This window comes from Daldinia decipiens, assembly GCF_022478715.1.
Source record: "Daldinia decipiens strain CBS 113046 unplaced genomic scaffold F4813scaffold_17, whole genome shotgun sequence".
NCBI classification, from domain to species: Eukaryota; Fungi; Ascomycota; class Sordariomycetes; order Xylariales; family Hypoxylaceae; genus Daldinia; species Daldinia decipiens.
Window position 1 is genome coordinate 709138 of NW_026054560.1, and position 25135 is coordinate 734272.

At 46.8% G+C, this 25135-nt stretch overlaps 8 protein-coding genes and 1 non-coding gene across 9 annotated transcripts; 4 read left to right on the forward strand and 5 right to left on the reverse strand.

The window, feature by feature from the left end:
* Positions 1-81: 81 nt before the first annotated feature.
* F4813DRAFT_360458 (uncharacterized protein) lies at positions 82-2062 on the forward strand. The gene has a single exon (XM_049243420.1). It carries the CDS (start codon positions 344-346, stop codon positions 1679-1681), a length of 1338 nt encoding a protein of 445 aa, XP_049099528.1. The 5' UTR covers positions 82-343; the 3' UTR covers positions 1682-2062.
* F4813DRAFT_360460 (uncharacterized protein) lies at positions 2063-4622 on the reverse strand. Its single transcript, XM_049243421.1, has 2 exons — positions 4032-4622; positions 2063-3978 (listed from the first exon to the last, which is right to left on the reverse strand). The coding sequence occupies exons 1-2, from the start codon at positions 4478-4480 to the stop codon at positions 2703-2705; spliced, it is 1725 nt and encodes a 574-aa protein (XP_049099529.1). The 5' UTR covers positions 4481-4622; the 3' UTR covers positions 2063-2702.
* Positions 4623-5121: 499 nt separating this feature from the next.
* On the reverse strand, positions 5122-5227 carry F4813DRAFT_t75. The gene has a single exon. It is a non-coding gene; the product is annotated as a tRNA-Arg (tRNA).
* A 585-nt stretch (positions 5228-5812) lies between these two features.
* On the reverse strand, positions 5813-6471 carry F4813DRAFT_389746 (uncharacterized protein; the record flags this gene model as incomplete). Its single annotated transcript, XM_049246890.1, has 2 exons — positions 5813-6134; positions 6197-6471. 2 exons carry the CDS (start codon positions 6469-6471, stop codon positions 5813-5815), a joined length of 597 nt encoding a protein of 198 aa, XP_049099530.1.
* A 503-nt stretch (positions 6472-6974) lies between these two features.
* Positions 6975-8162, reverse strand: F4813DRAFT_389747 (DUF1774-domain-containing protein; the record flags this gene model as incomplete). Its single annotated transcript, XM_049246891.1, has 4 exons — positions 6975-7199; positions 7255-7657; positions 7716-7881; positions 8144-8162. 4 exons carry the CDS (start codon positions 8160-8162, stop codon positions 6975-6977), a joined length of 813 nt encoding a protein of 270 aa, XP_049099531.1.
* Positions 8163-12481: 4319 nt separating this feature from the next.
* Positions 12482-13687, forward strand: F4813DRAFT_81429 (cysteine dioxygenase type I). The gene is made up of 3 exons (XM_049248927.1): positions 12482-12869; positions 12939-13188; positions 13242-13687. The coding sequence occupies exons 1-3, from the start codon at positions 12657-12659 to the stop codon at positions 13361-13363; spliced, it is 585 nt and encodes a 194-aa protein (XP_049099532.1). The 5' UTR covers positions 12482-12656; the 3' UTR covers positions 13364-13687.
* A 377-nt stretch (positions 13688-14064) lies between these two features.
* On the forward strand, positions 14065-17828 carry F4813DRAFT_360472 (SNF2 family N-terminal domain-containing protein). Its single transcript, XM_049243422.1, has 6 exons — positions 14065-15400; positions 15452-16014; positions 16081-16377; positions 16436-16555; positions 16637-17271; positions 17326-17828. The coding sequence occupies exons 1-6, from the start codon at positions 14495-14497 to the stop codon at positions 17547-17549; spliced, it is 2745 nt and encodes a 914-aa protein (XP_049099533.1). The 5' UTR covers positions 14065-14494; the 3' UTR covers positions 17550-17828.
* A 1834-nt stretch (positions 17829-19662) lies between these two features.
* On the forward strand, positions 19663-20281 carry F4813DRAFT_389750 (carbohydrate-binding module family 50 protein; the record flags this gene model as incomplete). Its single annotated transcript, XM_049246892.1, has 3 exons — positions 19663-19765; positions 19850-19934; positions 19990-20281. 3 exons carry the CDS (start codon positions 19663-19665, stop codon positions 20279-20281), a joined length of 480 nt encoding a protein of 159 aa, XP_049099534.1.
* A 361-nt stretch (positions 20282-20642) lies between these two features.
* F4813DRAFT_81491 (heavy metal translocatin) lies at positions 20643-24981 on the reverse strand. The gene is made up of 3 exons (XM_049248929.1): positions 23951-24981; positions 23823-23876; positions 20643-23771 (listed from the first exon to the last, which is right to left on the reverse strand). The coding sequence occupies exons 1-3, from the start codon at positions 24543-24545 to the stop codon at positions 20830-20832; spliced, it is 3591 nt and encodes a 1196-aa protein (XP_049099535.1). The 5' UTR covers positions 24546-24981; the 3' UTR covers positions 20643-20829.
* Positions 24982-25135: the final 154 nt, after the last annotated feature.

The following is a 25135-nucleotide window of genomic DNA, read 5'->3' on the forward strand; positions in this document are numbered from 1 at the left end:
GGTACCTAACCTGTTCTATAAAGCTCTTGCCACAGCTAATTGTGGCTATGCAATGATGGTATCATTCCCGCTAAGCCAAGACTTCGGTACATACTTAGGTAAGCTTCCCTTCTTCCCTTGCTGAGTACATGTACGCATCTTACATCGCAACGTATTAGCCAATCATTTATGATCCGATATAAAAGGACAAAACAGGCTTGGAGGTATTAAGTTACCAGGCTACCCCTCTGCAGCAATTGGAGACCAATTCATCTTTTATCCATCCTTCTTTCTCCTTATTTTCTCTTCTTCTAATTTTGAAAAACATATTTTACCTCCCGACCTCGTCATACACTCGTCAAACATGCTCGAGTTCTTTACATACAAGAAACTTAAGAAACACCAGGATGAGAAGACTGAGAAGCAGAAACTAGAGAAGGAAAAAGATAAGGGCAAGGGAAAGGAGCAAAAGCCCAAGGGTGATGCTGTCAAATCTAGCGCCGATGCTATTCACCCCGAGTCTATTAGCTCGCCCGAGATTATCTTGGAGCGTACTGAGGGTATGCCTATTCTCGACCTAGAGGATGAGAAGTTTCTCGAGCGCCTGACCTCCCCATCAGATAGCAATATCAGTATCGGCGACGGCGACGAAACGCCACCACCTTTGCCTCCGCGCATCAAGACGCCTGTCATCGAGCTAGACAGCGACGATTCTAGTGTTGCCAGCAAAGATGAGAGCAAGCAGGACGTCCCTACTAAGGAGAAGCATAGGGGCAAGGACAAGGACAAGCACGACGGCGATAAACATGATCATAAACCCAAGCGCTTCTCCTTCGTCACCTCCCTCTCGCGCAACATATCTCTCCGACGCAAACCTACCCAACACCTCTCCGTACCCCCTTCTTCCTCCACACCCACATCCCTCTCCCCCTCCCCCTCCGAACGCGAAGTCAGCAAAGAAGAAACAGATATCGCCCGCGTCCTCGAGGACCTCAACCTCGCCGCCTCCATCGACAACAAGGCCTTCAGCCTCTCGCGCGAATCCGCCGAGACCCTGCGCAAATTCACCCAGGTTCTCAAGGACCTAGTCAACGGGGTACCCACCGCATACAACGACCTAGTCGGCTTGATTGAGGACCGAGACGGAATTCTGGCCAAATCTTACGATAAACTCCCATCTAGCCTGAAGAAGCTCGTCGCCCAACTCCCTGAAAAACTCACCTCGTCGCTAGCGCCGGAACTCCTGGCTGTGGCTGCGGAGGCGCAAGGATTGAAGGGTGCGGAGGTGATGAGTGCTACAAGGGGAAGTAAGGGCGATGCGGCGAAGAAGCTGCTTGGTTCGAGTAATCTCCTAGAATTGGTGACGAAGCCGGGTGCTGTAGTGGGCTTGCTCAAGGGCATCGTGAATGTGTTGAAGACGCGGTGGCCGGCATTTGTGGGCACGAATGTGCTATGGAGCATTGCGGTGTTTCTTTTGCTGTCCGCGCTATGGTATTGCTATAAGAGGGGGCGTGAGACAAGGTTGGAGAGAGAGGCTAGCGAGGGGGCAGGGGCGGAGAGAGAGGTGGAAGCGGAAGTGTTAGTGGAGGGAACGAAGGAGGGTGGGAATACTGAGGCCAATGGAGATGTGCCTCGTATTGAAGGAGTGCCGGATCAGCTGCGGCAGCAGCCGACAGTGTCTGTATCTGCCCCGGCGTCTTAGGGGGACAAGAAGAGTGGTGGTGAGCAGGTGACACATACCGCTGTCAGTTTTCTCTATCCAAAAAGGCTCGCCATAGGAAAAAAGAACCCGAAAAAAGAGGGGAGGGCAAGAAGCGCAAGGGGTTGCTATGAGGACACGAAAGCAAACTACACGATAGGACGGGTTACACGAGTTACGATAGATAGGTACATGATGGAGATAGATACCCGGTTTGGTCGATATGTATACCTATACATCTAGGAATAAGAATTCTGGTATGGGACGTTGCGATTTGATTTGCGGAAAGCGAAAACGGAAGGAATGATGTTTAGGTAGATATGAGTAATGATAATACGAATGATATAGCATCGTGGCAGACAGTCTTGTGTGATCTAATATTGTAGTCCATTCGGTCCAATGGGTCGCGGTCCAATAGGGGAATGAACTCTGGAAGAGCCCGTGGGGACAGACGGAGCCAACTTCCCCTACAAACACGATATTCTATACCCGTCAGCCAGCTACTTCCTTCATAACCAGCGCCGTACATAAGAGACGCATCAGGAAACTGTTTAAATCAGGCGAATCAGAATCAGAATCAGAATCAGAATCAAAATCAAAATCAAATTACAATTGGGGTATTTCCCTTAATCCGTAGGCCTAGCTTATCTGCATCTAAGCATCGACATGCAAACAAAGGCGAACTCCTTCGCATATGCTTCTCTTCTCTGCTAATCTCTTCGCGAGACGAACTCCTTTCTTAGCCTGATATCTAGGAGGCCTCATTACCGCGCAGCCGTGTTGGTAGCTTAGGTAGGTAGGTAGCCACACGAGCCTACGCTCCGCATGCGAAGGTCAAGACTCGAAATAGCCTGGCCACTCCTCTCCCAACAAATTCATACGTCGGCACCCTCATATCATCTAGGCTCTCACCCCTCCCTCGCATTCAACCCGTAAGATGGGCCCTCCATCAACCAAACCGCGACAACCTAAGAGAAGCCCGGCGACCAATAACAGGAACCGTAGAGCCGCGCCGCAACGCATGCTAGTCGTCCTGGACGAGCTCTTTGATCTCCTCTCTACCAGGGGCAATCCCCGCCGTAGTCTCGGCCTTGGCATCTCTACCTCCAGTACGGTCAATAACGCGGGCACCGTCCCGCATCCAGAAGTCGACTTCGTCCACTATATCCGCAACCACATCCTCGACAATCTGCTCGTCGTAACGCTCTGCTACAGGCCGGATCTTATCCAGGGATCCATTCGACGGCGCTGAGAAAACTGCTACTGTAACAGTGTCCGCATCTACCATGTCCACGTCGCCGTCTCCATCGGAATCGAGGAACTCGGGAGGCGGATACCAGAACTGCGGGCCGAAGTTGACTTCGGCAGCACCGCCCCGAAACACACTGATTGCAGGATAGTACCCTGCCATGCCGTCGTCCATTCCCTCGCGGGCACCAACCTGAACCTGGGGTTTGGAGGCCGGGGGCAGAAAGGCGAGCAAGTCAGTGAAGGGGGTACCTATTAGCACGCCGTTCTTGTATACGCGGATACAGGAATTAGGCAGCGTACGTAGAGCCGGGACCTGGTGGTTTGGATTAGGCCTATCAGGAAGTCTGCTACCGATGGTGCCCGAGGGTCCTGCAGGCGACGGGTTCATGAGGTCCTCGAGCTCCTTAGTCGTGTGGTAGTCAATTTTCTCCAAGTAGATGTGTTGCTTGAAGCGGATGGGTATTCGGTCCCGGACGATATTGGCCGCCTCCATGATCGGGTCTTCCTCGTCGAGTAAGTCTACGGCTGGATTGTATTGGCCTTGCACGACCTTTCTGTGAAGATGCTCTGACGGCAGCTGGATCTCGAGTCCGATCACGTCACCCTCCTTAATTTCTTCGCCGGGCGGGAAGAAGTCTTTAGGCCGTGACATATGAACCTTCTGACCCTGCACGTCTCTGATACCGTAGCTGTAGGCGTCAAACCCGACCGGCGCGTCCAGCGAAGCTTCCCGTCTCGCGAATCCTATACGCACGTGGCCATGCGATTCGACGCTTCCATCCACATTGCTCTTGATAGTACCTCTCGTAATTTTACATTCCCAATACCAACGGCCCTGGCGCACGGCAACATTAGCCCTCGCCGTCCGAAATCCTTTATCTGTCGTTATGTGCCGCCCTAATTGGTCCATGTACATGTGCGTAGCAGCATCTTCGAAGCTAATGTGGGCACCGTACGGTTCGGGTTCGGTCTGTCGGTAGTAGAATGAGGAAGGGAAAGCCGGGTCGGCTATGCAATGTAGGTAATGGAAGCTCTTCTTGTTAAAAACACTACGCGTAGGTTAGCAAGCGGTAGGAACAGTGCAGTATAAAATGCGACGTACTGTTCGGAGGTCTCGTAGAATTGGATGGTAGAACCATCCGGGGCGGTAACTTCGTGATGGGGAGTAAAGACTGGGCCTCGGGCGGTTTCGAAATCAGAGGGCCGTGGAGGTGCTAGTTTGTAACGCAAAGGCGAAGACTCATTCGGAGGGAGTTCCTTAATCTTGGGATCGGGTGTAGCTCTGGAGCTGTCGACACCTAGTCCAACTTTGGACTCTCGCTTCTTCAGGGCATCTTTTTTACTTCTAGCAGGTTTCTCACGCGCCATGGCGAGTACGTCGTCATGCGACTGGGACTTGTTAGGTTTTAGGTCAGGGTTGGGATTAAGAGGGGAGGAGACGGGGGGCGCGTAGTCGTCTTCGAGAGGTCGTTTCTGGGGAACAGAGACAGGAAGAACAGGAATGGGTACGGGTGTAATTTGCCTTTTTGGCAGATCCACGTCGGTAGCCATGGTGACTAAAAAAGGGGATCAATTGAATTTAAATATCTACTCTAGGCTCTTTGAACAAAGTATGGTGCGATACAAGTGCTAGGATCAAGACGAGAACAGCATTTGGAAGAAATGTGGTGGAGTTTGTTTAAGTGATCGGAACCTTGCTGCGGCTCTAAACTTTAATGTCCTAGGTACGGATTACACCTACCTAATATAATATAGGCATATCAGATATTCGATCCTTCCTGATCTTAATGTTGCATTTATCTACAATATTTATCTACAATTAGGTACCTGTCGACCACCAATTTAACGTTCTGACTTTCTATTATCAAATAAAAAATAATAAATAATAAATACGTAGAATCATTTAATAGTAACCTTATGTAAGTAGACATTGAAGTATATTACCTATGTAGCTGCAACTTTGTATATGTAGTGGGCCACATTAGCTGCACTGTTCTTAACAATGGAGAAGAAATCAAAAGGAGCATTGACCCTTCGCCGGGACATAGCATGAACGTCTCACAAGAGTTTGTCGTATGAGTTCTCAATGCAAGCAAGCTGTACAAACAAAAATGTAAACAGCAAGTTACAAAAGAACAATACTTGCTAAATGAATAAAATAAAATAAACCCAAATATTTGCAAAAAGTATTGCGACCACCACGGGACTCGAACCCGCAACCTCAGTCTTTCACTGCCTAAAGATGACGATATACGTTATTTTTAGGAGGACCGCGCGCTACCATTGCGCCAAGCAGTCGTTTGTTCGTAGGCTCAAGGGATGTAATTGTGCCACAACACGACTTGTTCGCATGAAAGCTCGATCGGTTATTTAGTCTTATATCCGCTAATAGAAAAGGCCGTTCAATCGTTGCGGGGCGGGTTGCTAGTGTAAGACATGATTTGAAGAAAGAAGTAAGTATTGGGGTTGGTTGCGTCATTCACTTTAGGCTTTGGGCTTTGGCAATTAGAAACTACTGTCTGAATTTTAGAGGGGTAGGACAAACCCCTTGTAACTGCAGTGCGGAGTAAGTTCGTTAAGTTCATATCACATTTGGAACATGCTGCGGTTCGTATGATGCTACGAACATTGAAGTATTTAATTTAATTACTAAGATTTTAAGGTTTTGCTTTCTGTACCTAGGTAGGTAATTTAATAAAAGGATGTACCTAATGCAATATGTTTTGATGCCTACATGTACATGTAGGATTTGAGTGTATATACGTAATTATAGCAGCATCAACAATATATCGCCAAATCGGATACTCATATCGAAAGTAGAGTATATTCTCACCAACAGACCCGAGAACCGACTATTTATGCAGTCTGCTGCCAACCGCCAATTTAATCTACTTCGGATATGTCACCATTTATCTTGCTCGCCTCAGGACTCGGTTCGTCCCAGAACGTCACGCACGTAGCAACCGCATAGTCTCCATCATGGCTGATACTGATGCGCCCATACATATCCCCAGTGCCGTGACCCTTGATAATGGCCACAGGTCGGCCCGTTTGTCTCAGCGATCTTATTTCCTGGAAATCTAAAGGCGAAATTGCTTGCTCCTTTGGCGACTCGGCTAGCTGATGTTCGTAGGTAATTACGATATCGTGAAAGCTGACCCTGTGGGCACTGCAGGATTTTATTACTGCTTCCTTTGCGGCCCATCTGATATATTTATATGTAAGTCAATTTCATCGAAGCAAGCTCTTGTACAGTGCTATACCGACCTTCCAGCCATAAATCTAGCCGCAGTCGCTACTGCAGGAATCTCTTCCTCGATATTTCCATTTGGAAACAGCTCAGGCTCCGGAAGGTACCGGCGCGAGTAGATGGGTTCGAGGACATGAGACGCGCCCCGAATGGAGTTTATCTCGTCTTTAGTGAGGAGGCGATGAATGAAATTAGAGCCTTTTTTCTGGGCTATTATTTTATAAATCCTGGAGATCTGACATATATCAGTGCCGACGCCGAATGAAAATGGAAATTTTCTAAGAGACGTCATGGTGCATCGAGTGCTGCTAATCCGTGAAATGATAAAAAGATACCTAGATGTTATTATAAAGAGACCAAGACGATGACCTAATCTAATCGCCGATTTACAGTAAAAATCAACTGGTTCAATTATTGTTATTCCACGCTCCACATGTATTTCTAACCGTCAATGTAACCGTCAATGTTATGATTGATGAGATATAAATTAGGATCTCTTTTTTACCTACGGGATGCTATGGTTGATGATGACTGATACAACGGAAGAATTGTTAGTTTAACTGGTGCTGGTGACTTGAACATCTCGCTCTCCATATCTAACCCGATACCAACGCCGTCGCATCAATCAAAACAAAACAAAAAAAATATAAAAATAAAAACACCCGAAATGATAGGATGCGACATCACACATTCTTCAAACGAACACAGTTTTATTCATTGGCACAATCCCCTTTTCGACAACCAGCGCATCACTCATAAGAGATAATTCTCAGGATCTCATCCTACGGATTTCTCTTAATTATTCTCACCAAGGAGCGGAGCTCGCTCAGTATCACCATTGTGCGCCGTCGCGAATTTTGCATTTCTTCCGGCAGGCACGGCAACTACAATAGTCGCTACGAAGAGAATCGCCATGATAATGAAGGCGAATATCCACTGGAACGCAATAACTTGTCGGAGGAACTGGGAAACACCAATTGCTGCTGATAGGACGCTCAGGTTGAAGCCCATGGTGTAATCCTAGGGAATGTTAGAACCCTGTACACATACTAAGAAAGCTATTGGTAAGACTCACCTTGTAGATAACAATGTAAAACAGACCGTACGCTAGGATCGACCAGATAAAGATGTTACCGAAAATACGTGCAACAAGCGAATCCGGGTGAGGAACCATGATAGCGCCGTTCCAGTAGATCGCAACGAACGTCCACGCCAGCGGCCCCGAGACAACAGGATAGTGGATGAAGCGAGCGTATCCGAGGTGGCGGAAGTACAGCGAAGTTAGATTAATGAAGTTGAGAATAATGAACAGCTCGGCCCAGCCGAACAGGGAGCGCACGAAAAGCATCACGAAAGCGAAGTGGAACAGGTTGTTCACGATGAAGTGGCTTCCCACTGAGCATGCTTCGTTCACGCGCTCGACGGTGCCAGAGAAGAGGTGGACGATGTAGCCAGCCTGGAGTATGAACAGTACAATCCTAGGATATGTCAGATTGACTATCTCGTGATAAAGGGAAGTATACGACTGTGCCTTACCAATAGATGCTAGCGATAATATAGTTCATCCGGAACGCCGTATGATACGCATCGTTCTGGTGCCATATTTTCCGGCGAGGCCAGACGCCGTCATGGGGCGAATGGATAGTATAGTAGACCGAGACGACGATCGACAGCAACCAGGTGATGGTCGTCAACACCTTGTCTATAACGAGTCAGAATCATACTTCGGAATTCGTCCTCGCTTTCCGAGTAAGTGAGTATACAAAACAGATGTTAGTCATGACATACTGTAAATAAATTAGCTTCATTCATGACGAAACGGCGTTACACATACCAAGTAATGATAGTATTCTTTGTGTGGGTATCGCGCTTTGCGAACGGGTTTACTAATAGGTAGATAAATTAGTATGTGTTCCAACGTCTTCATCCATGTGCCCACAATCCAAAATGAAGTGTTCACATACTATGATGAATTCGCTCCATCGTGGCTGTAGCTTTAGCTTACGATCGGTTCGTATAAGTGAGCGAGGTAAGATGGAGGTGGTAAACCGTAAAAATGGGACGACGGATTGTGGATTTTATTATTCGAACACTACAACTTAAATCCCAAAAATATCCCTACGAGGAATGCAAGGAAGAACAGCAGGAGGTTTAAGAAGATGAAGAAAAGGAGGACCCCATTGGAGTTTTAAACTATGGACAGTCGACGCACAAAAAAAAGTATCCGATACACCTTCGAGGTCTAGGCTAGGCTTGGATGACGATGGTGGGGTTCCTTTGTTAATGCAGGATAATATGCGGGGAGGCTAGCGGGTGTGAGAAAGTGGTGACGTTGATAGGCACGGGTGCCTGAAGACTACGAACCTATCATAAAAGCAACTATCTTGTCTGTATGGGTTGAAGTAGAAAAACCGCCGTCCAATGCTCACTGAGTACTCCACGTATCACTGAAGCAGGATTTTGGCACCCTCCTTGCATCTGCGAGCATGAAACACGAAGCGCAAACAACCTATAAGATCCAGATGCCCGATCGCTCGCGTGGACTGTTACATGGCCGACGAACCATTGCTCCGGAAATAACTATTTAGCACTTACATGCGAGTTAGCAAGTGGAGGGTTCAAACGGGTTCTTTACGCTACCTATTTCGAAACTGAATGGCGAATTGATGAATATATTAGGTAAGAATGGAGGTTAGGATACTACCCGAAGTTGTACTGTGCCTCTTAAAAACGATCTATGACGCTGCATTGCTACACGCACGGATTACGAACCGTAGACGTAATGCCTTGTAAGACGATCGAGATGGGTTCCTGTCACGAGGAAATTAAGACTAGAAGTAGTTAGACGTGGCTGCAGGATTGGCATTGTGTAAATTATCTAGGACGACGAGGCTTTGTTCGGATACCCTGTGTAGCTTTCTTACATACCAGCATACCTACCTAAGGTAGGTAAATTTGGAAGTGAGTCGTGGAGTGAGGTCGAATGGTTCGCTTCCTCCTCTTACCTTCCAGGTACTAACCTAGATAATATATCATTTATTCATATGACGGTAAGAAGAAACGATGCGAGTACGAAGTTGTTCTTAGCATAGGGAGCATTTAGTCCGGCGTGTACGATCGAAGACAGGCAAAGTTTCAATAATACTGTGTTGTGCGACGCGAGCAGGCAATGATTACTTGAGAAGCAACAGGCTTGGCTCTGCATAGGATAGAAGCTTGATCGAGCAAGCTACGCAGTTTCTATTGGTCGGAGCCAACAAGCTGCGGGGTGAGGCGAGACACCGTTGCATCACGATCCTTTCGCCCCGGGAGTTTTATCGTGGCAAAGATTTACTTATTTTCCTGCCGTGGCCTGCGACTATGGTCTGTCTTAAAGAAGTCAATCATATGCTATATCATGACGAAGTAGTAGTATGGTGATTAGTTCGGAAATGATGAAAACGATCCTCTGGCCTATCGGTATCTCATCATATACAAGGAGTTCCGGTTTTCACTCATTCCTAATGACCATATTTACCATCAATTGACACTTACAAGGACAATCGTATTCAAGATGAACTATCTACTCCTATGAGAAAACTGGTAATGTAAAACAGTAGTCTATACCTGCTTTTCGTTAATATGAGATATTTAAGTTACGTCAGCCAGAATTTTACTGTTGTGTTTTCTATAATGACTGGCATATACCCTCGGGATTAATAATACTAGCTACCGTATAGCTACGGGGGTTTATTAATAGTATCTAATAAAGCTAAGTAGCGGGACGTATGGATTTGTGCGTTCTGTTATGGGACGTGATTAAATAAAGCTGTTGGGAATGAGAACAGTACCTACGAGTTCTACTTCGAGAATGTTTAATCGCGTCAAATGAAAAATAAAAGTGATATGGCCTGTAGTGTACTTTGGGCTTATATTCATTCATATGTAAGTGAAGTCTGTTCGACGAGGTTATACTATCTGTCTATCCTACGTGGGTTTAAGGCCTTTAGATAGAAAGGTTCCACGAGATCACCTCAGAAACACTAGAATCATAGTGAGACATGACACTTCTTCGCGAATTTTACACCTGCGGGCACGCTTGCCAGTTCCAAAGCTATGGCTACAAACACGGAGCAATAAATGAACTGTATGAATAACTTATAAGGACCAACGTACATGCGTCAGTTCATAGCTAGTAAAGGCTAGGAGCGTTGTGTACTTACAAGCTCTCTGTATAGAACCTACCACTGAAGAAGTTGAAGTAAGTAATACAAATAACTACCACCAGTGTTGAAGAAACGTTTAGATATAAATAGTATGTGCCTACTTAAGAATATACCAAAAACGTTGAGTACTGATATGATCCCTATAGTGGTATCGACAGGACTAGAGATCGAGATATAACATCCGATAATAACACCATATAAAGAAACAATGTCTACATGTACCTTGATGTAGAATTAACTACATTAATCTACCGAAGATATACGATTCTGTCTTAAAATCTATCCATACAAACGGCACAACCAAGGTCTAATTTATATGTTGGGTTCACAAGCGACCAGGCTAGCTTTATCTTATATCACCGTCGAAAATGCCTTCAGATGGCTTACTTAAAGAAATATGTTTACTACTTAAACTTTTCGAACTCGGCATGTCCGGATGAGCTGGCAATGAAGAGATTGAATGTTGTCAACCAAGTGACATGCGGCCTGGATTTACTTGCACTCGGACAGGAGTTTTCCGCTTTCTCCTGTCCAGTCATCCGTTAGGATCAGCGACGGTACAAGTTATCTCTCGTCTAGGTACATACACTACGCCGTATTGGCCTAAACTGGGATGCGCGGACCAGGCGGTTTCAAGCAACGGCTAGATATCAGTTGTCAATAAAGTGTTAGTAGTAGTTGGTTATATACTACGCTTTCTCCTACGTTCCGTTGTTGTAGAGATTTCACCATGAGCCGAGAAGAGCTAGGACAGCAATCACAGCCCGCTTGTCAGGCTGTCAAGACGGTTAAGATAGGTCTACGACTGTAATTGATGAAAAAGTCCCTGTAAAAAAGGATGGCTGATTAAAAGGGCTTGTTATACCGCCCAGGACTAATGCGAAGAATAAAATACAATTCTGCTTATGATGACAGTCATGCACTAGGGAACGCAGGTAAATAGTAAAGATTCAATGAGTAGATTGATTGTATTCTATCTATTCTCGACCCTATCCCATTGTAAATACCGGCTTCCCTATAACAATGCAGGTATAGATACCTCAAGGGCTAGGATAGTAATGAATATGACCACCACCTGTAAAAACACATAGAATATGGAGGGATGGGTATAAACGAATAGTTTTATCTCGGAACTGATGGAAATATGGGTTACTGGGCAATTTATGCAGATCTGATGCGACATGATATGCCAAAATACCTACCGAAGGTCGTACGCCTACCGAGGCCTGTTTTGATTCATTTGCGACGTGGGACGCGGCCCTTCAAATTAATAACCGGTGTGATGCAAAATACATATGCACCCCAAAGACTCTATCGGGCTTTACCCCGAGATTGACTGCTAGCCAGGTGTGTTGAACAAGTGTGACGAGGGGTAGGTAACCTTAAACCCGAGATGGATAAAAAAGAGTGATTTTATGATGGCATCGGTATCAAAGATGCAGATAAACTTCCAAGTTCTTCGACACATTCCGTAAGTTGTAGGATTGAACCGTCTTAAATCGTTTATCATGTTGCAATACCCATGGCGCTTAAGGTTCTCATGGCGTCCGATGTCTCATCGAGCCACGTTTCTCTTTCTAGGGAACCGTGGTCGGCGAACGAAGCAGTATGGACATATGTAGGGATTCACCCCTTTGGCGGGGCTTCGGTGGGCCGGTTCTTTCGGTTAGACCTTACTATTTCAAATTTGTTTTTTCTTGACTTAGGTAGTAAGATATACAATCGCTACTTCTTTCAAGGTCAAGAAAAAATGTCTCAGGAGGCTCTGATGTTTAATACCCTTGTTTTGAAGAACCAGTCTTCGCGGTGTTCTTCTAGAAACCGAATTACCAGGCTAAATTTGCGCCGAGAGCTTAGGAAATGGATTGGAGAAAGGGGAGAGCAGGCCCCGATTACGTACCAGCATCCGTGTCGGAACTAAGTTTGGCCAATCACAAAGGATTGTATTAGTTATCGCCTGATCTGTCCTTCCATTTCAGTCTTCGTAACGATAAGAGAAACTGCAGGTGATTCTGTCTCCGGCGATCGGCAGCGCAACCGACGGTATTCATCTGTGAAGGAAAAGCGGAGTTGGAAGGCCACAATAATCCAAGGTCCTAGAGAGGTTCTGACACCGCTGGTCTCCTCCCGTATCTTTTATAAACCAACTCCCGCGATAATCTTCATTCACCTAGAACCCTAGAACTCTTTCATCCGAAAGCATCCTAATTCCATATTCAGTATCATTAGATAAAAATAGTTTATCCTAGGAAATCCGAATTAAACCATCGCAATGGATCGCTTCGAGCAACTTGTCCAATCCATCAAGGAGGAATTGGGACCATCTTCCGGGTTGACTTCTGACGATGTGAACGTAGACCACTTAACACATATGATGGATCGATATATCTCTAACGAAAAGGAGTGGTCCAAGTATGCACTAGCAGACGCCAATATGGCATATACCAGAAATCTCGTCGACGAGGGGAACGGCAACGCAAACTTGGTAAGTCATAGCGCCCTGCCTCTGGTCGGATTGCCAGATGTTCGTAAAATGTTGTACTAACCGAGCCAGCTCGTGCTAGTTTGGACTCCAGGGAAGGGTAGTCCGATCCATGACCATGGTAAGGCTCATTGCCTGATGAAGATTCTCCGCGGTAACCTTACCGAGACTCGATACGACTTTCCCGACGGCGACAACAAGAAACCGATGCAGCTCAAATCGGAAACGGTGCGCAAGGAGAATGCCGTAGCCTATATGGCGGACGAACTTGGACTGCATCGCATGTCCAATGAGGGTAGCGACTACGCCGTCTCCCTACACCGTAGGTCCCCCTTTCGAGCGGAATATTTCGTGCCACTTGGCTGACGTTAATAGTATACACCCCGCCGAATGTGGCCAAGAACGGCTGCAACATCTTCGACGTTAAGACGGGAAAGATGACGCATATTTCCAAGTGCGGCCACTATTCAGAGCATGGGAAACGAGTACAGGACTAGAACACTTGTAAGCTATGATGATATTACGAAGCAGGTGTATGGAGTTTTTGGGGAGGCTCTGGGATCATGGTTTGGTTGTTTTCCCTGGCGAAGCAAGATTGGGTTATCGTCAACTTGACGGAGATTTTGGCTGTTCGTAGAATAATGTCACATAGAATCCAGTTCTATATGAATGTCGATAAAGGGATTTAAGTACCTAGGTACTTCATGTTCCTTAGAGGGAGTAATATGTAGAAAGAGTTGATGTATGATAATAAATCAAACTTGCGTTTCTATGTATCAGTTCGAAATTCGAGAGAGTAGTTAAGAGTTAAGAGACTGGATGAAGTGAAGTTGAAAAAAGAAGAAAAGTCGTGCTTTTGCGGCTCTTTTCGCAATATTAGCATTGTTCTATCATGTTGATTTGGCCTAGCTCGGATTGCACCATCGCCATGTTGTTTCATTCGTCGGGTGTTGATGATGAGACCTTCACTTTGCCGTACTGTTTGTTTACTGTACTGGGAACTGTGCCGATATCCGCTGTACAACACATACGGCATCCGCAAAGAAGTACCTACATGGCTTGCATGATACATATCGGGAAATCCTTATGTACCTAAGTACAATGTACATGCATATCCGTCCTCTCGTTGGCCAATTAATCCGGAATAGGTAGGTGAGGCCAAAACAGAACATACATGTATGTCTTATACACCGAATACCTACACGTAAGCAGACTATTAAACAGCCTAAAGGAAGCAACGCTCAAGGCTTGTCGTTACTGTTAATGAGATCTTCATGTAATGCAACTACCTGATCATCTCATATATGCGTCATAGCTATTGCTGTAGCTGCAGGGGCCCTTTGATGAATTATCACGTGAGTACGAGATGCTTAGTTTCGTAAGACTTTAACCTAGGGCAGTCGCGTTTGTAAAGTTTACTGTTTGCGCGTCGAAGCTAATATCATTCTGCAAATGCTAAATTATTTTCTTGTTCTCTGGAAAGAGCAATCAATTGCAAGATATATTGATGTGACCTAGATGAGACAGGCTAAACCGTATTCGGTTCTCAAATTCGGATTGAATTTGTTTGACAGAACGACTTACAACGTACATACTGCCCTTGTTATTTTCGGCTAGTTTTAGCTACGATGGCGCCGGCAAAGCGTCGCCCTACTGCATATCCGGCAGGAGAACCCCTATCCAAATCCGCCCGCCATAACGATGGAACTTCTGCACAATCCTCAAGTCAAGCTCCTGGTTCCCAAAGTTCCCAAAATTCCTATCCTCATCCCTCAGCTCCTCCATCCTCTCTTGGTCACGCTAATCGGCCCGCACCGAGATCATCGTGGATCGTGGTTGATGACGACGATGATGATAATGGCGTTCCCGACCCGAGTCAAAACAATGAAGATCCATTTTCTTCATATGAACTCTATGGAACTTTGGACAACAAAATCGTAGGCGTTCGATATTATGACGGGGTTGTAAATCCCGGCGAGAAGGTCCTCTGCAACCGCGACCCAGGCAACCCCTATGACAGCAATGCCATCCGCGTTGATAATGCCATGCGGAATCAGATTGGGCACTTGCCTGCCAAACTTGCTGAAAAGCTTGCGCCGTATATCGACAGAGGCGATATCATCCTAGAAGGTATTCTCACAGGCGAGAAGGAAACTTTTAATTGTCCTGTTCGTCTAATTTTTTACGGCACTGGCGACCCTACAAGTCGTGTTTTGTTAGAGGAGAAGTTGAAAGCAGATAAACTTTTGAAAGCTACACAGCTCAAGACTACTAGGAAGGAGGCGGAAGCCCAAAGGAATGCCGCTATGCGTCTAAGATGCAACGCATCTACTGTGGGCTTAGGGGCTGAAGATGGAGAGGGAGAGCAGCAACAGTCGCTCCAAGAGTTAGCGGCGGACAGCGAAGCTGTGCGATTCAGAGGTGATCTTAGTTCCGTTGATATGTTTGCACTGGACGAAGACTCCCTTTCTAAACTACCTAAGGCGGCCCAGCCTACAAGCGTCGAGTCAACACTGTTGCCGTATCAGCTCCAAGTAAGACGCATCAACTTCGTGTTTTATAGGGCATACTAACAGTTATTACAGGGATTAGCTTGGATGGTAGCCAAAGAGAATCCACAACTTCCCACCATGGGATCAAAGGAAGTTGTCCAGCTGTGGAAGCGCCATAGTAACGGCAAGTTCCTCAATCTGGTGTCCAACCATATTACAAGCACACCACCGAAACTAGTCTCGGGTGGTGTGCTTGCCGACGACATGGGCCTGGGAAAGACTCTCCAGGTCATAAGCTTGATTATGACGAGCGGTTTCAGTGAGGGTCCAACCCTAATTGTTGCACCGGTAAGTGTCATGAGCAACTGGGAACAGCAGTTCGAACGACACGTAAAGGAGGATCAACGCCCCCGTATCTTTAGGTACCATAAAGCTGGTGCATATTCTAAGAACGACCTGCTGAACCATGACGTTGTTATCACAACCTATGACAAACTACGCAACGATCAGGCTAGTAAGCGAATATTGCTTTCAGTAGAGTGGCATCGGGTTGTCCTGGATGAGGCTCATGCTATCAGGAATTTTTCGACTTCCAGGGCCAAGGCTGCATTCCAGCTGAAGGCTAAATCTCGTTGGATGTTGACTGGCACACCAATGTAAGTCTGTTTTAATATGACTTACTTTCAATTGTTTGGGCGATGACGCTAACCTGTCCCCTGTAGCGTCAATTCGCCCAAGGACTTCTTATCGGCTCTGAAGTTCCTAAGAATGACTGGAGGCATTGAAGAGACTACATTCTTCGTAAACCTAATCGATAAACCTCTATCGAATGGCGAAGAAGGTGGGGTGAGCGATAAATTTAAGCTCGCCAAACAGCTATTCCAGTCATTGACTCGAGATCTCTGTCTTCGCCGGAGGAAGGATATGAAGTTTGTTGACTTGAAGCTGCCTTCTAAAACCGAATATATCCACCGTATTAAATTTAGAGATGATGAGAGGGTTAGATATGATGCTTTACTGTAAGGGCCAGGATCCATTCTCAGGCCACATACATAATCACTAACAATAGGCTATTAGTTCGGAAACTACGGAAGCATTAGAAGCGTATCAACGCAGAAGGGAACATCGAAACAACCGGCAAGGCCCCCAGATACGATTCACGAGTGTCCTAGAGAAACTCCTGCGCCTGAGGCAACTGTAAGTGCCTACTATACTGTCTTGAGCATATTACCACAGTGGGATCACCCCAGTCTGTTCTAGCTAACCACTAGGTCATAGATGCTGTCATTGGACGTTGTGTGGAGGTCGGGTGAAGGATGTCTTAAGACCTCTCGAAAGCAAGAAAATTGTTGATTTCACTCCGGAGAACCTCCAGGTTCTGCAGCAGGCTCTTTTAACTGCCAATAATGAAGGTGAAGAATGCCCTATCTGTACAGATGCAATCAGCATCCATGAGCCTGTCATCACGGCGTGCAAGCACCGTTTCGGGAAGCCTTGCATCGCGAGGGCCCTCGAAAGAGATACTAGGTGCCCAATGTGCCGCCAACCGTTGACCTTGGAGGCTATTGTTGGACTCGAACCGGTGAACGTTGAGAACAGATTTAACGGTGACACGCGCAGCTCAAAAACAGAAGCTCTGGAGAAGATCTTAAAAGCAAGGCTCGAAGATCCAGAATCCAAGATTGTTGTATTCTCGCAATGGACTTCCTTCCTTGAAGTTATCTCAAAATTACTAGATGAGATCGGATATAAATACTGCCGCCTTGAAGGCTGGATGACAGCGGCTCGGCGTGACCAATCGATAGAAGCCTTGAATAACGACCCGAGCACGCGTATCTTGCTCGCCAGTCTGGCTGCAAGTGGCGTCGGCTTGAACCTGGTAGCTGCTGATACAGTTATACTTGTAGACTCTTGTAAGTTTACCTCACAGACGCTTTATCAAGTTCATTCTGCTAACTGCGAAACAGGGTGGGCACCGGCTATCGAGGATCAAGCCATCGACCGTGTGCATCGGCTCGGCCAAACACGCGAGTCGACGGTCTGGAAGCTGGTCATGGAGGATAGCGTGGAGGAACGCGTTCTCAACATCCAAGCAAAAAAACGGGAGCTAGTCAGTCTAGCTTTTCAAGACAAGGCCAGAGAACAAAAAGAAACAGGTCGCCTAGACGATGTTCGACAATTACTTTCGTAGGTACCTGTGCTTTCAGTTTCACCTGCGGTAGGATAAGTCAAGTCATTACATGGAACCGTAAATACCTAGGTACGTTTGGCAATAGTGGTGGAATGGAAAATAGATGGGCGAGTCAGATCTAGAGGATGCGCATTGCTGCAAAGCAGGATTGTTGCTTTGCTACTGTTTTGCTATTGTGCTACAGGGGCTTTGGTCTAGCTCAGCTATACGATAGATTCAGATTGGAGCCTAATAACTAGATCTATAGCTGAATTCAATCCAATTCCCTCATATCATAAAACCTAGATAGCTACTGTCAACAATCTCTATAGGCGAGGTTGAGTTAGGCTAAGAAATCGGGAGTAAATCTCGGAATGTGCAGTCTTAAATAGTTAACGTTACATAGCAAGGTAGGAAGGTAAATAAGATGATATACCGTAATAACGTACTTTTTCGCTGGCCAACCTGAGTAGCAGGCAGAACGGGCGGTGACCAGCAATCTAACGTACGGGCGAGTGATGAGTGATGTATGCACGATACCAAGGCAAATACGAGGTTGACTGCATATCACGAACCATAAGGTATCTTTGTATCGATTCCATACCAATCCACTAACAGCCGACGTCTTTACGACGCTTTTCTTCTTTTATTTCTTGCTTTGTATGTGTAACTAGCGAAACTCGTAGCAAAGTTGCGAAGCAAGCTGACTCAGACGGATAAATTAGATTTGCTTTTCTTATTTTCATCGTCGTACAGATGAGGAGAGTATGTTGTCGTCGTACATGTGTCCAATAATAAAGACTCCGCGTGGGTACGAGTAGAGGGTGGGCGGGTCATGTTTGTCGTCGGGTGCGAGGCGGCGTATGTAGGTGGCGCGACGAGCTCAGCTCTACCAACTTAGATAGAAGATGTATGTAGATACCCGTATGTGGAAGGGGGGATACTACATCGTACCTGACTGCGGGGAGCTATATCTCTGTCCCTATCCATTGCCTGAAGTTTCGAGAACGCTATGTATGTAACTACACTACATTATGTAGTCTACTATGTACATACAGGTCAGATCCAGTCCTACCGGGAGAAGCCGGGGGAGCATGGGTCAGGGTTAGTTACATCGACCGGAGTACGGGGTCTCGAGAGCCCCTTCGAGAACATCGGGTCATCATCCCAGAGGCCAGGCCATGCCATGCCATACGTTCTTATGTAGTGTATGTATTTCTACCTCTCCATGCGATGTCGCATAGGACTACTTGGGCTTTATTACATACGTAGTGTGTATGTATGCGAGGTGGTGAGGCTGACCTGACTTGACCTTACCTTACCTTACCTTACCCCTCGTCGAATATAACCCTGATGGTTAAAGCTAGGTTGGGTATGTACATACTTAGTCTCGCAAATTGCAACATCATGTTGCCATCATGTCATCCTTCTATTTGTTTCTTTTCTCAGCTTGAGCGGGGAATGCAATTCGGCTGAGCAGGTTTAGAAGCAACATTATTATAACAGGTATGCTATAGGCTATTACTATGTATGTTATATGACTGGTCAGTCTTAATACCTAAAATACCTTTCACCATTGGCTATTTTGGCGTTGCGGGAGATGCGGCATTGGCTGCCGAAGGAGAGCGATATATATAGGTAAGTTGGGCGATTCGTAGATGTCTGCGTGACCTCGTGATACCCCGTATCCGTAACCCGAAATGATTGTGTTAATGAGTGTGTTGAGAAGAGATTACACACTACATACAAACTCACCACTATACCTCAGGACCAGGTCAACTAGTCTTTACGACGCAGGATCGATCCCCACACTATGTCAAGATTACATACGATAGAGCCATAGCAGTGGCTTGCGACCATGTATATGCGGTCTATGGTCATATGAATAATTCAACCTGAATAAGGCGGGCAAACAAAAGCCGGTTAGGTGCCAAGGTAAGCCCAACTCATCGTGGTGTCTCGTTACGTCTCGTGAGAAGTTTTTTAAGGTTGTGTATATAAGAGTCACTTCATCGACCTCATGAAAGATCTCATCCTCGCCACGATCACTCATACATGCAACCTACTGCAATATATATATATATATATATTTAATAATCTACAATCACAAATATTAATCAATCAATTAACCACCATGTTCGCCATCACCGCCATCGTCTCCGTTCTGGCTCTCGCCGCTAACCAGGTCCTCGCCTTTCCCACTGAGCTATTTCCCCGCCAGGGTTACGTTGAGAACTGTACGTGATATCTGCTCGATACATTGCTCCCATGTTGCCTGGTTATAATACTTAAGTCGGTAACTAATATATCTCGCATCTCAGGCAAGACGACCTACTCCGTCGTATCTGGTGATACTTGCTTAGGTATCATCAGCAAGTTCAACAATGCCTTCACTTTGGACCAATTGTAGGTTTCTACCTAACATCTCTCCTCTTTTAATCACCCACTAACACCCCCCAAGCTACTCCATGAACCCCCAAGTCGCCAAAGACTGCTCAAACCTGTACCCTGGGGAACTAGTATGCGTCGCCCTCAAGGAATCCACCGAACCCGTGTGCCCAGCTCCCACATCCGACGATATCGCCCCCAACTGCAACGCATGCTACCACGTCGTCGAGGGTGACAACTGCTGGACCATCACCCAGGCAAAGAATATTTCCTTCAACGACTTCCGCAAGTGGAACCCCAGCATCGACGCCTCATGCTCTAACCTCCAGCTTGGCTACAACTACTGCATTGGCGTCAGTGCTTGAAGCTAAGCAATAGGGACAGTAGAGCATAGCTACAGTTTCGAGAGGAAGTCGAGCGAAGAGTTATGAGAAAAGAGCTTTGGAATGAGTGAATGGCTTTTACGACAATTTTATGAATAATGCTTTAGTTTAACAGTCTTTAATTTCAATAATTCTTACTTTGGGCCCAATATTATAAGAGCTTCTCTCTTAACTTCGCGTGAACCTGTCACATCAGAGATAGTCCAATAATAGTTTCGCTCATTTGGTAATGATATTTGTAGCTATCACCCTAGTTCAGTTGTGATATGAATACTACGCTAGCTATCTGTAAAGACCGTGATGTCAGAACATAGAGTAAAAGGTCCACGTTCGTCTCGCAAGTTGAGTTAAATAGGATGTAACCACGGTTATAACCGCAAACCCAAGATTTGAAGTAGAATCTCTCGTAATACATGAGAGTATTACCAGAGGCCAGGCAAGCCTAAGTCTAAGAAAGTAAATGGGGGACTCAGAGTTAGAAAACGATCAGGTCCGCCCCCAAGTATCATCCGCCATTTCACGTAGATCCTCTAAATTCTAGCCCAGCGTAGACTGACCGCAACCACGATAACGGGTAGCACGCTAACCAACTCGCCGAGTCCAGCGAACTCGGGCGGGATGCGCGCTTTCTTACCAGCATTTACGAATGCTCCGGCCGCGAGCAAGATCGCGAACACATTGTACACGAAGCTCCAGCCGAAGTTGAAGGTGACACGGCGTACGGCAGCTCGTGATACGTCTATCATGGCGAGCACGCCGCCGAGCGAGGGCCGCATCAGCACGACGTCAGCTGCTGACTGCGCCACATCTGTGCCCGAGTTGACATGCACGCCGATCGTAGCCTGGGCTAGAGCCACGGCGTCGTTTGTCCCGTCTCCCACGAATACGACCACTGGCTGCCTTTTATTGTCTGACACTTCCTGGTTTCCAAGAAGCTTTTGGATGTACGCCCGCTTGTCAGCTGGGGAACATCGAGATAGAGCGTTCTCTACGGGAATCCCTAGCGAAGAAGCTACGGCTTGGACAGCGCCGTCATCATCACCACTTAGCATCGACACGGTTATGTTTCGTCTCTTTAGCTCTGCAATAGTTAGTGCTGCATCCTGTCGGATAGTATCGGCCAACCCAAAAACAGCCTGGAGTTCCGACCCGATGGTTACGCAGAAGGCAGTATAGCCTTTTGATAGTACAGCTTGCACGCGGAGATCAGACTCAGTACCGAGCCAGCAGGAGTTGCCAGCCTGGATGCAAAGTCCGTCGATATAACCTTGTACCCCTTTACCAGGGAGGGACTTAACCTCACCGACCTTAGCAGCAATAACCTCCCGGCTTTTCAGGTGAGTTGTGATGGCGGACGAGACTGGGTGGTTAATGTCTGTCAACAAACCCAAGATCTTCGAGGTAACGGCATGTTGCGCTCCTAGCAGATACTCCTCGCTCACAACAGATAGCTTTCCTTCGGTCAACGTGCCAGTCTTGTCGAAAACGACGTGTGAGGCCTTGTAGGCGATTTCTATAGTCTCGCTTGCCTTGAAAACCAGTCCCTTCTCTGCGGCAACACCACACGCAATTACAATGACCATAGGAACTGCTAGACCAATAGCACATGGACATGAGACTATAAGTACTGTGATGGCGTATGTTATCGCCTGTGTCACAGCCTCGCTTCCTGATTTTCTTTGGCTGCGAATTCCCACGCCAACCCAAGCGATAAATGTAATTAAAGTCAAGGAAATAACTACGGGGACAAAGTATGAAGCGATCCGGTCAGCGAGGTCCTGGATCTTGGGTTTTGAGAGCTTGGCATCATCGACCATTGCAGCAATGGTGCTGATGGTATTCTGCCCCGGTAATTTCGTAAGGCGTACTGTAACGGTTCCATTGCCATTCAGTGACCCAGCAAGAATCGTAGACCCCGGCTTCTTCTCAATGAGGCGTGATTCACCTGTTAGCATTGATTCATCTACCTCCGTTGCACCAGAGACAATGACACCGTCCGTAGGCGCCTGAGTATGAGGAATGACCTTGAATACGTCGCCATACTGAAGCAGTCTAGTGTCAATGTCGATTTCGGCGCCCCCATCCGAAATTAGAATCGCAGTAGAAGCTTGTAAAGACCGGATAGAAATGCTCTCGACGGCTTTCTGACGAGCAAGGGCGCTGACCCACCGCCCTACCATAATCAGGGTGACTAACAAGGTACTTGTTTCAAAGAAGTTACCCGTCGAGAATGGTTGACCGCTAGCCAGATAGCCGAATGAAACGACCGAAAATATGTATGCCGCAGTGGTACTCAAGACTATCAACAGATCCATTTCGACCACTTTGGAAAACACTAAACTTTTTAGAGCCTTCGGGTAGAATGGACCTGCGATGAAGATCTGAACAATAGTCGCTAGGCCTAGGGAAACACTGCTATATACGACCGGACGCTCTTCCAACGGGGCCCATGCTAACACCAACACAGGTATAGTGAGAAGTGCCGAAGCCACGGTCGTCCAGCCCATATGTCGAACATGCTTACTTCCCGCAGCAATTGATGGGTCAGCCTGCGGAGGGGCGAGAGTAACCGGAGTCTGAAACCCTTTATTAATCAGGTCGCGGGCCCCAATGGCCTCTGGCTCGAACGTAATACGAACAGTGCGCTCATCGACGAGATCTACGTTTTCTACGCCTAGAGGCATGGGCTGCTGGATAAATTGTTTGGCTCCTCCGATAGGAATAATGTCCAGCGTCGAACCGTGGGTTGCCATCCTCTCGCACTTGAACTCGGTCGTTCTCTCGATATGCTTGACAATATCCTCTGGCGTGGCTAAACTGAAGTCTAGTTGAAATTCAACTCTGGCCATAACGAGGCTCGTCTTGAGATTCTTCACAGCATCAACTCTGCCCAACGTTTGCCGTAGCTTAGTCTCGCAGCCCGTACATGTCATTCCGGTGACATTGAGAACGACACGCTCGGAACCGGAGAGCCCTTTCTCAAGGTCAGTGGTCGCAGCATCTTGACTCCCGTTCGTCCTTAGAGTATGTTCGATAATGATGTTTTTATCTTGCTGACAACAACTTCCTTTAGGACTTAGACTTTTAGAGCAACAGCTAGATTCTTTAGCAGGTTCGGTTGTGGAAGAATCCGCTGCTCCCTTACAGCAACCCTTGTTACAAGATGTACCGCCTCGAGTTTTCGACGCTGTGGGTTTACGCATCGGGGACTTCGAACAACAATTTTCCACTGCTTTTGGCTTGCAAGTTGGGGCCTGTTTCTCCTGGGACTTAGGACGAGCAGTTCTCTTAGGTCCGCGCTTCCTTTCCTCCGAGGGAACGTCACGAGCTGCACAACATGATTCTTGACCTAGAGCGATGAGTGCTCGGCACAGACACCCGAGGGCCGCGAGTCTGATTTCATATTTCTCGCGAATTGACTCCTCTTTAGCAGGGGATGGGCTGCAGCTAGAGGTTGAAGCTGCACCATCACCTAAAGTTGGGTCAAAATGTATTGCTCAGGAGAAGGGTTGGCTACACTGACCTTGCCCCCTTTCGATAGCAGTCTCTCGGATTACGAGTCGGTCGATACATGTTGCTTAGCAGCATTAGTTAATTCTTTTAAATTTTTTTTTTGCTAATCTGACCTGATGCAATTCCAAAAAGACTTACTGTCGCAGCATGGCCTCTGTTTGCCCTCGCAGCAAGATGGCTCAACCGTGTCGGGCTTCGTAGTCGAACAGCAGGTGTCTTTGTAGGTATCCCGTGGAAGACCGTCTGGTGGTCCATTATAAGTATTATCGACTTCTTCCTCGGCATCGCAACAGGAATCTTGACAGCATTCATTGATGGCGGCTTCTACAGGTTTGCAGCAACTGTCCTCGATGCCTTGTTCGGCTTTAGAAGCGCAGCAACTAGTTGAGCTTGCGGGGGCCGTATTTGCTGCTTTCGGTACACAGCAGTCATCAACCCTTTCCTTGGGTTTGCAACAGGTATCTCGGCAACTATCGAGGGAATTTGGCTTTTCAGGCTTGCAGCAATCGTCGTCGGGCTCAGAAGCACCGCCGGGAGTTTCACAGGCGACGGAGCTGCAGTCCTTACTTTTTGGAACCTGCGGCTTACAGCAATCATTCACTTCTTCAGCTTCCACCTTCCTGTTGCCACTGCAGCACCCCGAGCTACAACCAACGTCTCTCACCTTTGGAGGCGGCGGGGGAAGAGCGCTGCAACAACCAGTCGTGCAGCCTTTCTTCTTTGATTCGCTCATTTTGCTCGTCTTCACATTGATAACTTAGGTAAAGGGAAATACTTGGAAGAGATGCTGAATTGATGTTGTATGTGCTTTATTGGCGGTGAGACAAGGATGAAAGAGAAAGAAAAACGTATTCTGAAGATAACCAGGTTACAAACATCCGATTGTCGCTTGCGTGCTTCGGCAGTAGCGAGGGGTAGCGGAGCACGGGGTGTACCGCCGGCAAGTTCTGACCTTCTTCCCCTTGCCGGAAAGCAGGCAACTTTATCGTTGATTACTACATACGGCGGAAGGAGATATGCATCGGTTTGCCTGGTATAGCAGTTACCTGTGGGGTGGGCTATAGTAGGGAGTTGGTTTAGGGGTTCCTGGCAGCACTACCCTCCGAAATCGGCTGTTTTCAGCTGCCAGTTGGCTTAGCAGCTGCAAACACTTTGGTCACTTATTCCGTGTCATTTGCTCGCAGCTGAGCAGTCAATTCACTTCCTCGGTTCACAAATGTCACAGAATGAGATTTGGTTCATATGAATGTGATGTTGATATATGAGCATTGAGATGAAACTCATTTAAAATATTGTCCTTAAATAAAAGCTAAGTGTATATAT